General features: G+C 44.2%; 1 protein-coding gene across 1 annotated transcript in view; it reads right to left on the reverse strand.

The window, feature by feature from the left end:
• SPAG9 (sperm associated antigen 9) overlaps positions 1-12,060 on the reverse strand; it is a 2,484,778-nt gene that overhangs the window by 463,867 nt on the left and 2,008,851 nt on the right. The window contains exon 20 of the mRNA XM_044084932.1: positions 10,354-10,546. Within this exon, the coding sequence (XP_043940867.1) occupies positions 10,354-10,546 (193 nt within the window). The remainder of the gene's footprint in view (positions 1-10,353; positions 10,547-12,060) is intronic.

A 12,060-nucleotide genomic window follows, 5' to 3' on the forward strand; every position in this document is an offset into this window, starting at 1 on the left:
GACGTCAGAGCAATGATCGGATCCGAAGAGTCTGTAAGAGGTCTTGGTTCCGAGGGTTCCACCAATATCAGCTCCAGACATTCCGACTCCAAGGTCCGAGGTTGGATCGGAGGAGGAATCGAAGTAGAAGGGGAAGATGTGGTCGAATCCGAAGTCCTCTGGTTTGGATCCAATAACAGCTTGGCTTGCTGCACCGCTGTCCTTAATTACCTCTGCACCACTCAATCTACATCGTCGTTGGATAGGCTCCTGGAAGACCGGGTCGAGGGGGCTGGAGACTTTGAAGGCTGGAGAATAGGAGACCTAAGACTAGGGGAGAAAGTACAGTTCTGTACACTTACCATAAATGTAGACGTTTGTGTGTATTCACTGTTGCAGTCATCACCTGTGGGTTTATCCCTGCTGTGGTAGCCCTCGGTGGGCCCGAATAACAGAGTCCATGTTTTTGTGCGCCGGCTGCTGTAGCCTGAAGTCTGACTTCAGGTAATCAGTGCTATAAAGCAAGGCAGCCAACGTCATTACATCAGTTTTCTTTGCCCTAACCCGTCAGAAGCACAAAGGAAAAGAGAGAAGTGGTCCTGGTGGCTAAAATCCACCTAGGGAAGCTTGTGTCTCCCTAGGGGAAGATGTTAAATGGGGGATGAACGGAGGGAAACAAAGACTGCAACAGTGAAAATACCAACATCTACATTTATGGTAAGTGTACATAACTGTACTATGTTCTTCGTGTTTCACTGTTGCAGTCATCACCTGTGGGAGGATTCCCAATGCTGAGGAAAAGGGTGGAAGGATAGGTAGAGTCCTAGGTATGGGTCAGGAGGCCCTGCGGAACTGTAGAGGCAAACCCTGCCCTAGACCTAGGAAAGAGAGGTAGGTGGTAATGCTTTGTAAAGGTATGGACAGAGGTCCAGGTGGCTGCTTCCAAGATGTCCCTGGAAGGTACTCCTCTGAGGAAGGCAGTAAAAGTGGAATAGCCCTAGTGGAGTGGGTACGGATAGACTTGGGGATGGGTTTCCCACTTAGTCTGTAGCAAAAATGGATACAGTGTGAAATTCATTTGGAAATGGTTTGTTTGGAGATGGGCTTCCCCTCTGCCCCTGGGGCAAAGCTTACAAGAAGCTGGTCTGTTTTTCTGAATGGCTTAGGACAGTCCAGATAGTATCTGAGTTGTCTGTGCACGTCTACCAAGTGTAGAACTCTTTCCCCCTTGTTTTGATAGTTGGGAAAGAAGGTGGGAAGGTGTATGGCCTGGTTAAGGGTCACATCAGATATCACCTTGGGCATAAAGGAGGGGTTAGTCCTCAGGGAGACTCAGTCTGTGTGGAAAATTATGAAGGGCTCAACAGCGATGATGGCTTGAATTTCCGAGACCCTTCTGGCTGAGGTGACAGCTAGTAGGAAGGCAGTCTTCCAAGAAAGGTATTTCAATTCTGTTGAAGCAGCAGTTTCGAAAGAAGGTAAGGTTAGTTTCTCTAACACGCAATTCAAGTCCCAGGGTGGCATCGGAGGCCTTCTGGGAGGTCTGATATTAGAAGCCCCTCTGAGGAATTGCTTAATCTAAAGATGAGCAGAGAGAGTTGGGTCTGAATCATAATGGTCAGAGATGGCCGAGGCATGGATTTTAATAGAGGAGAATGAGAGGCCACTACTGAGCAACTCTGCTAGGTAATCTAGGATGAGGGATGGAAGGTTGGGAGGTACTGCCCCCTTTTGATTGTTTCCAGGAGCAGAATCTTTTACATTTTCCTCCATATGATTTTCTTGTGCTGGGCCTCCTGGCCTCTGTGGTGATGTCCTGGACCCGTTTGCTTAACAGTGACTCCCTGTTAGTTTTTAGTGTATAAGCCATGCTGAAAGTTTGAGAGTCTGTAGGTTTTGGTGCAGTACCTACCCCCTCTCCTGAGTCAGGAGGTCTGACATCAGGGGAAGCAGCTTTGGGGGCTGTAATGTCAGACTGCATAATAAGGGGTACCAATGCTGCCTGGGCCAATCTGAAGCAATGAGGATGGCCTTTGGTCTCTCTTCTCTTATTTTGATCAGAACCTTGGGAATAAGGGGCAGAGGAGGGTATGCATACACAAACAGGGAGCTACAGGGGAGGGTCAAGGCATCCACCTTCCATGCTAGGAGTTGATGCTCACTGGTACAGAACTTGCACAGCTAGTGGCTGAGGTGCGAAAGCAAAGAGGTCCACTTCTGGAGTCCCCCACTCCTGGGTGATGTGCAGAAAGATTTGTCTTTGGACCTGCCATTTGTGGGGGGGGGGGGTCCAGTAAGTTTCTACTTAAGTGGTCCACCAGTGTGTTGTTGATCCCTGGTAAGTATTGGTCAATTAGGTGTAGCCCCATGGAGGTGGCTGTAAGCCAGAGACTCATGACTAACCTGCGCAGGGGGTAAGATTGGGTGCCCCCCTGCTGTTTTTAAAAGGAGGACCACTGGCCTGAGATGGGGTTGGAAGGAAGTCAGAGCCTTTTGCACTGCCATCATTTCTTTCTGGCTGATGTGCAAGTGAAGTTGCTGGGCATTCCAAAGGCCTTGGGTACACCTGCCTGCTAGGTGAGCGCCCCAACCAATGTCTGAGGCGTTGGTGGTGATGGTCTGGCCGCAAGGGTGGAGGATGAATGGAAGACCCTTGTTCATGACATAGGCCTCTGCCTCTCCTCAAAGGGAGAGTGGTCTCTAGGGACAGAGTGCCGACACCAAAGGTTCTTTAAGTACCACTGACGTTTTCTCATGTGAAGCCTGGTGAGAGGGATGAGAAGGATGCAGGATTCCATGTATCCCAGGGCTTGCAGGAACTTCCTCGCAGTGAGGGGAGTTCTGGAAACCAGCTGGGTGAAGTAGAGAGGCAGGAAGCTCTGCTTTTCTGGGGATAGGAAGGTCATTTGGGTTGCTGTGTCTAGCATAACTCCCAGGAAAACAATTTTTCTGGTGGGGTTTTGCTTTGATTTTTTCTCGTTGATTTGATAAAGAGAAGGTCCTGGAGCAATTTTTCTTTACAGTCTGCCTGAATGAGGCAGTCGTCCAGGTAAGGGTAAATCTGTACATTTCTCTGACTGTAGAATGCTATAGACGGTGCCAAGCATTTGGTGAATACTCTGGAAGCAGTAGATAAGCCAAAGGGCAGTGCAGAGAACTGAAAGTAGTGTTGAAAGCCTGCTCTGAAGCGCAGGAATTTTCTGCACGATTCCCTGATGGGGATGTGAAGGTAGGCATCTTTTAGGTCTAGTGTCACAAGCCAGGCATTTTGTGGGAGCACAGGCAGGAGCTGCTGCAAGGTCAGCATTTTGAATGTGGGGACCACCAAGGAGGTGTTCAGTTTGGATAGATTCAGGATGGGGCACCAAGTGCCCTCTGGGAACAAGGAATAGTCTGGAGTAAAAAACTTTTCCTGTTTGATCTGGAGGGACAAGTTCTACTGCCCCATGGGATATTAGAATTTGGACCTGTTTCAATGCCTCTGCCCACTGGTTTTGGGGGGGGGGGGTTGGGTACCCTCTTAGAAAAGGGAGTTCGCTGAAGGAGAATCTGTATCCCTGAGAAATGACCTTTAAGACCCATTGGTCCTTGGTTATAGAGACCCAATTGTCCTTGAAGATGGTGATCCTTCCTTCTAGTTTTTGATGAGTGAAAGGAGGGCAGAGGGGGGAGGGTGAGTCACTGTGAGTGCTTGCAATAGAAGCTTGGCTTAGAACTCCCTGCCTTAGAGATGGAAGTGGTCCACTCTTTGTTTCTTTGTTGGCCCTGGGATAGTGGCCTGGATGGCCTGTCCCTGTAGGGCTTACCATGGCCCTGTCTGCTAGGTGCAGGGAAGGCCCAGTGCTTAGAGGGAAAGTTCCTGCCGAATCTGGGAGGTTGAACTTGAAAGAAATCTTTTACTGTTTTCATAGCTTTTGCTTTGTCGTCCATCTTTTAAGGACCTCTTCTACTTTTTCCCCCAAACAAGTATTCCTTATCTAGGGGTGCATCAATAAGCTTAGACTTGACATGATCAAGGAGAGGTTGTTCCTTCAGCCATGCATGTCTTCTAACAACAGATCCTGTCACTGCTGCTCTGCTAGAGGCTTCTAGGGTGTCATATCCACATTGTAATGAGTGTTTGGCCACTTGACAAGCAGAGTGCAGTAATTCTGCCAGCTCTTTTGAGTTGGCACCATCAGGAGAGGTTGCAATCTTCTGTTTTCATTGTTCCAAAGTGTGTTGTTGATATTTTAACACATGGAACTGACAACTGAGTGCTCGTACAGCTAAGGTTGCAGAGGCGCATACTTTCTTACCCCATCTGTCCAGAGCTCTGGAGTCTTTGTCAGAAGGAAGAGGGTTCTTGGCAGAACTAGTCTTAGCTCCTTTGGGTCCCTGTTTAATGACCTCAGGGTCTGCAGCAGGATTTCTGTACAGGTATTTGAGAGAATCTGGTACTCTGTAGTACCAGTCAGGTTTAGTTGGAGCAGGAGGCAGGGCCATCTGGGGCTAAGCTGGATTCATAAAAACATCATCCACCACTTCCAAAATAGGTGGGATGGCCAGGAGTCTGTGCTGGGGCAGGTCAAGAAACTCTAAGTCGTTTCTTTGACTGTGGGAAGTCTTGAGAGTACCACTGAAAATGTTCCCTGAGGGAGTGAAGGGGTTCCCCAAAAGGAGAAGTCATCTGGAGAGGAGGCAGAAGGTTTGGATTCCTCATGAACAGTTAAGGGATGTTGTTGTTCTTCAAAAGCAGAATAATCAGATTCCTCAGACTCTTGGTCTGCCATAATTTCTGGAGAAGAATGGCTTTTCCTTTTTGGAGTGGGGGCCTGAATACCTCGGATAAGGGAGATGAGATCCTCCGCTACTTTAAGCATTTGAGCTTGGGGTGGGGAAGCAGTAGCTAGAAGCAGATTTCCTAGGTGTGGAAGAGAAACCGTCTATCTCTGAGAAGTGGTAGTCGGATGCAAAGATGTCTGCTTTTGTCTAGAATTGGTAGTGTGAAAGGCCTCCTCAGAAGCCGATGCCTGCATCGTGGCTCCAGACCCAACCAAGGCAGAGACAGCCAAAAGCTTGGAAGATGAAGAGGATTTCTGTGCATACCTGACTCTGAAAGGGTCCCGGCACAGGCCTGCATAGAAAGTGAGTCAGGCATCAGGGTTGTGAATGCACCTCACTGAATTCCGGAAAACTGACAACTAGCTTAGCGGTAGCATCGTCAGAAGGCTTAGCCCTGTGTGGCCTGTCTCTATCTTTATCTCTACTTTTTTCGGAATGTCGTAGAGTGTTGGATGACGGACGCCAGATCTAAAGATGAGCACGAAAATAATTGTCTACAAAGAGTTCTACGGCGAATGGTTCTTGCATTAAAGAGGGCACAGAACCAGCAACGAGGGACATCATGGTCTAGGTCTAAACAAGTGATGCAGTAAGAATGAAAGTCTTGGTGTGGGATCTGCTTTCCACAGGTGAGACAATTGTTAACTTTTTCGGACATCGGTTAGAGCAAGAAAAAAGGGTCCCCAACGGGGTACTTCGCTTTAGATGTTTTCTGCTGAAATTCAACTTCTGGCAGCGAAAGGCGGCACTTGTGCAAAATTGTTTCTGCTTTGGGCTCCACGGCAAGAAAGACTGATGTAATGATGTCAGCTGCCTTGCTTTATAGCAATGACGACTTCACATCAGACTACAGGTGGCGGCAGCTGGCGCACAGAAACACTGACTCTGGTATTCCGGCCGACCAAGGGCTACCACAGCAGGGATAACCCAACAGGTGATGACTGCCACAGAAAAACACAAAGAACATCAGCTCCAATACAGGGAACCGGCTCTGCAACTCTAACTCCACCGGCACCGAGACTGATGGTGTTGGAGCAGTAGGTTTCTTGGATCAGACAGCCTAATGATCCAGAGAAGAAATTTTTGAAATTTTTTGGAAGGCTCCTATGGATCACTGGAAGAGGAAGATCTCTTCCCAGACTTGTCAGATCTATAGAAAGGAGACTTGCCAGATTTTCATGAACCCAGACTTTCTTGTATTGCTTCCGAGAAGGGTTTTTTAAGAGACCTCTTAGGATTAATTTGTTTTTTCATTCTGGGAGAGCCCTGTGATTGAAGGAGTGACAAACAGAGCAAGACTCCTAGAGATGGACAGCTCCTGAGCAATACACATAAAATAGTGTGTCTATCAGTAAGGGACATTTTCTGTCCACATTTCTCACATTTTTTTAAACCCAGAAGGTTTTGAATCCTTAAAGGACATTTTGAACACAAAAATAACATCAAACATAAAGGCTAGAACAGATTTTATTTTTTTTTTTAACTACAACAGTAGTTCAACAATCAAGTACAATTGTAAAGGAGAGGAAAAAAGAGGAGGGCACAGCTCTGTAACTTAAATGGGCTTTTCCTGGAAGAGAGAAAGAAGGGAAAAGCCCTCTAACCTAAACGGGCCAAGGGTAAAGCAGTTCTCTAACTTAAGCAAACTAACTAACAATTTTAGAGAAAACAATAAAGGTAAGATGAGCCCTCTAACTAAAACAGGCTAGTAAAGGTGCTAGAAGCCGGGATAGGGACAAACGATGGCCAACAGCAGAAACAAGGCATAATTAACAAACTAGCACCAAAACTAGTTACATAAAGCAAGAATAAACCAGAATAATTAGAAATAAGCAATCCTCAACAATAAAGGAGTATACTTAGCCACAGCCAGTAGAAAGCACCCAATCTTGTTTAGTGGCAAATGAGATCTGGAGAGTTTTCCTAGTGCATGCTGGGATAGGGTTTAGCCACGATCTAGTAGAAGACCTCCACCTTGTATATAAGGCTGAGTCGGATTCGAGTCAATCCTGGTAAGAATGAAAGTGAGATAGGACAACAACACACATCATCTTTTCTAACAGACACCACATCCTTCGATTAATAATGTCTAATCTGTTTATTTTTTCTTTGCAGGTAAACACCCTGACAGAAGACTGACTAGAAGACTGCAGTTCAGCCCTAGCAAGAGGTCTCTTCCTCTGGTTACCCAAAGAAGCGCCCCCCAAAATCTGTCTCTGACCCAAAGAAGATGGTTCGTCCATGCCCTCTTTAGACAATGGAACAGCCAAAGACTATACCATTAGCAGACAAAGTTAAAGCAACCTGCTTTCATTTTGTAAAATGACAATGTGTGCTTGCAGGAGGCATGTGCCTTTATGACTCATGGAGAGGAACGACTGATGCTCATGCCTCCACATGCTTAGTGATTTTGGCTTTCACTATGCCTCAGACAATTTGGGTTCCATCAGCAGTCTGAGTAACAGAAATGCTGGACAGGAAGGAAGGAAGGGAAGCAAGGGACCATACTACCTCACTTATCTTTGGATGGAGGGTGTTGGACACATCCCAAAGCAGGACAGCTATCCGAAAGAAAACCTGAAGTGCAGCTCCTGCACCCAAACTTGGAGGATTGTAAGGCCATCAAGAATACACATCACTCCACCCTGAAACCATGGTGCGCTGACACAAAAGGTCCTTCTAATCAGAGGGATAGAGGATAAAAAATTAGTTACAGCAAGCCACACAGTTATTTAATATAAAAGCAAAAGTAAGGGCATTGATTAAATTTTTACTGACTCTAGAATCAGGAAAGGCTGGAATGAAGCAGGCACTGGAAAAAGGGCAGTAACAGACAGCAAACCCAAACAGTGGAGTGAGTTGAAAAAAGTAAGTATTCATCTTGCACCCTGTCCACACTATCTAAATGCCTTAGACTCCTCATTGTGCAGTACAATGGAAAGGCGCTATGGGCCCTATACGAGACCACAGTGATGACAAAAAAGTTAGCCCTAGGCTGTTTAGACAGGCTCTTACATCACTACATTATGAAAGTGCAGGGGAGAATCTAGATGCTTCTAGGCTGTTAAAGCTCACAGTCTCTCTCTGACACAGACACACACTGGATGGAATGACCCAAGGCTCCTTCCTCAGACAATCTCTAAAGATGGTTCTTAGGAAGGTGAGGGAAAGAGGTTAAAGTCCAGTCCACAAAGAACTCATCAGTCAGAGTTTCTATGAAGAAGTCATCCAGGTGAGGTAGCGCATGTGGAGAAATCACTTACCTCACAGCTATGGGCATCTTAGCCCTGGTTATTAGCATCCCTTTTCTAGGGCACACAGGGTGACAAGAGGCCGTCGTCCTGCAAATGCAGCTCCTTAACAAGCAAGCCCATGCTCACTGGTGTTATGTGTAGTTAACTGAACTTGGCACTGGCATACAGATGTGCTGGTAAAGGCAGAATGGCAGCTGGAGAGAACCAAGCACAACCTAGAACGGACATCTGTCCAAGCACCCTAAGGCATGACTCAACCACCCATAAGGACCGACTTCACCCAAGTACCAGAGTCTGTCTACTAAGCCCTGCTGGCTCAGAAGACATCAATGAAATCCTTCAACCTGGACCATTAAGACCTACTGTGCCCAGGAATACCAGAAGATGGAAGCCCTCTGTACCAAGTGTTATCATCAAGCAGATGCCCAGGGACTCTAAGGACAGCTCTACTCATGCAAGTTGGTCCTGAGAAAAATCAAGCAGTTTTACTTTGGGGTATATGGCAATGACACCTGAGGATGTACATTCCCATGGTGGTGGCTGCTGGGGGTGCAACTCACAAGGGCCTACCATTCACAAAAAAAAAAAACAAAAAGGGCAAATGCAATTTCATCTCACTGCTGGAGGGGAAGCTGGTAACACAAGACCACCACAAAGCAAATTAGAGAACAGATCTGGTTCCAGGTAAGTGTGGCTAATTTCTGCCATCTACATCCTTTGCCTTCTCAAGGTGCTGCACCACATTCCGCACTCATGCAAGGAAAGTCGCCTTCTTACTTCCTGCAATGGGCATTCACATCACCACCATTTTGCAAGATAAAAGTTAAGTTTGGAGCTTTTAGCCATTTGTAAATTTCAATAGACAGTTTAAAGCACTGGTACTTATGACAATGCCCAACAATATGGCTTTTCCCAAGCAGTAGAGACAATACAAGGTACACATCTTGACTTGTGATATAGCAGCGATATTTACACCAGTCTTAACAGACTGAACATCCTAGGCACTAGACAAGGAAACTTTTCCATGAAGAAAAGTCCATCAAAAACTGAACTATGTGAGCAGCAAAACAGAACTGGAGGCAAAAGGGCCAAGCACACACTTCCTAGCCCAAAGCATGATCCCACGGTATTATAGCCAGTGGAGGTGCACTTTCCCAAGAGCAAAAAAATAATGGAAAAACAGCAGAGCTAGGCAAAGAATAGGGAATCTCTGCCCACTTTATAAAGTATTCTTGACAGTATGGGGAGTGGGTAATTATAATCAAGGCGGGGGGGTATTTTGGTCAAAGGTGAGCAAACGGAGTGATCAAACTACAGTCCCCCAATAGGAATAAATGGATGAATACACTGCCATGATGCAATGCCATTACAGAATGGTATTGACTGAAAAAATACACTATCTTTTTAAAATGATTCCATTATATTAAATGACAGAGTTTTTCTTCCATCACTTTGTGATAACAAAGGCTCATCAGAGACTGAAAAAGGATTTACACTGCACATGCCTCTAAACAAAGAGGCATGTTTCTAAATATACTCACAGACTATTTTTTGCACAATATGACAGTGTCAAAACAGGAAAAGCAATGGGAATTTTTTTTAAAGTAAAGGATTTGCACATTTTATAACAAAAAATAAATCAAGCAAGTAATTAAAGTGCATAATGATTGGTATTTATAAAGAAATATATGTACTTGACAATTCAGAAGTGACAAAAAATGTCCATGGTGGTGTTTTGCAATTGTACTGACCCATCTTTTCAGTTCTTCTCATCAAGCTCATTAGTGGGATATGTAAGGTTTTACCTCCCAAATAAAGCGCACTGCACTTCAATGCGAAGTAAAACCTCTCCACTATGCAACTGATATTATGGCACACTCCAACTGCTGCCTGGCAGTAAGTAATCAATCAATTAAATTCTATAATACATCTCCTACCTATTTTGCTACCTTCACTAGTAAAGCTGACCTACAGAAGACTAAAATATCCCATACCGTTCCCAGTCCTAGTTACTTGCCTATCGTCAGAAGAAAGTTTAAAAAAAAGTCACTTAATTACATTCTGCATTATAATGTGCCTTTTAAATTAGAAAATACTGCATTTTACATCCAAAAAGATAATATGGTAAAAGCTATTTTATTATCAGACATTCCAACAAACATGACTACACACCTGTGGACAACATATCAAACTGGAAAATAATTTATTTCTGTTTGGGCACTCCACTACTAACAATCTGAAAATCCAAAAAAAAATATATAGGTATCAATATTGATAGTGCAAAAGCAATTTTTACCTGGACTGTAGCACAGGTGAAGGATCTTTTGTGTTCTGCACTCCCAGAGGATCTGTAAAGACATGCTCTGTATAGATGCCTGCTTGGCTTATGTCAGCTAATTCCTCCCCTGAGCCTGCATTAGTTTCTGTGGCCTCTGTAGCTTCTTCTGCTGTTAGAATATTGTCTTCCCCACCAACAATGGGTTCAAAAACTATGTCAAATAAGACATGCAAATACAATACTTAAAATGGTGCAATTTCATACAACTAGGCAAAGAGAATACTTTCTAGGAAAAATCAATTACTGTGTGAATTGTACAGGTCACAATGCATATGTACTGTAATTAAAACACTACACAACATTTTAAAGAAGCCGTTCATTACAATAAAATACAATAAAAGGCAAACAGCTGATCACACATGACTTGTTTTCCTGGATGAAAAACTAAAGCTACATGAACATTTTAATACTGGACTTATTTTTTAGACTAACATCAGAAGTGGTTTAGTAATTCTTCGCTTGGAGCTTAGTTGAAGAATTCTATTTGAATGCAAGATCAATCAGCACAAGCAAAAATAAACTCAACACTACTGCAATACAATCTATGACACAAATTCAAAGCAAATCCTAAAGTATGAAAATTGTACAACTATATGAATTATAACAGTACATGTTTAAAAAAAATCACCACTGCAGTATAACTTCTTACCCATGGAAGAAAGTTAAGGCAGACAACTACCCTTCTGATGCAACTTCCAGAGCTTTTGCAGACATTCTCTGTAAGAAGAGCACCTCTCCTTTTGAAGTCGTCAGTCTGACATATGGCTTAAAAGAAGTGGTGCTCAAACCCTTACTCAGTTCACTTTTAGTGGAAAAGTGTCCACGGATGCAAACTGGTTAAGTGAAACATTAGCCATGTTTCCAGTTTTCAACCTATATTTGTGCTCCTTCAGTTATGACATTTATGCAGTACTGACAAAAGTCTCCAGATGTATATGTATAATCATTGAAAGCAAACTTAAGTTATGCACTTACCAGAACATTAGGTTTATCTAGTCTCTGTCTGGACACTGGAAACTATTCGACTGAGCACCTTCTGGATCCTACTAGGCTTGGCAACTAACTCCTCACAAGCTCATGCTCCTTCCCTAACCCATAACTCCTTACAGAACAGAGAAATCTCCTGATCAACTAATGGACTAATAAAAGCCAATGATATCATAACACAGAAATGTTTATGTGCGTGTATCCTAATAAGATAAGCCCAACACAGCTTCTCTATAGGTCCCTTAGACAATACTTTCAGAGGGGAAAAAGGTGAGTGGGTCATTATAGTGTCCAGACAGAGATCACATAAATCTAACATTCAGGTGAGTACAAAACTCATGTACTCTCATTTCTCTGGCCCTGTCTGGACACTAAACCACTGGACACAGTCCCCCAGCTGATGTGGGATGGCCTAAGCCAGCAAGCCTTTAAAAACAGTTACTGCTAAGGAAGCCAAATATCTATAGTATTCAAATTATAATGCTTCGCAAAGGTATGCAAAGACGACCAAGCTGCAGCTGCTGCAATCTCTAGTGGCAAACTGCGCAAGAAAGCATTAGATGTGGCCTGAACTCTAACAGTGTGTGCTTTCAGTCTTTTGAGAAAAGGTCTCCTTGTAAAAGTGTAGCAATGTAGTACACAGTTGGATAGCCATGTGGATAAGGTAATCTTGAACAT

The sequence above is a fragment of the Protopterus annectens genome, chromosome 10.part0 (assembly GCF_019279795.1).
Source record: "Protopterus annectens isolate FY-2018-M chromosome 10.part0, PAN1.0, whole genome shotgun sequence".
NCBI classification, from domain to species: Eukaryota; Metazoa; Chordata; order Ceratodontiformes; family Protopteridae; genus Protopterus; species Protopterus annectens.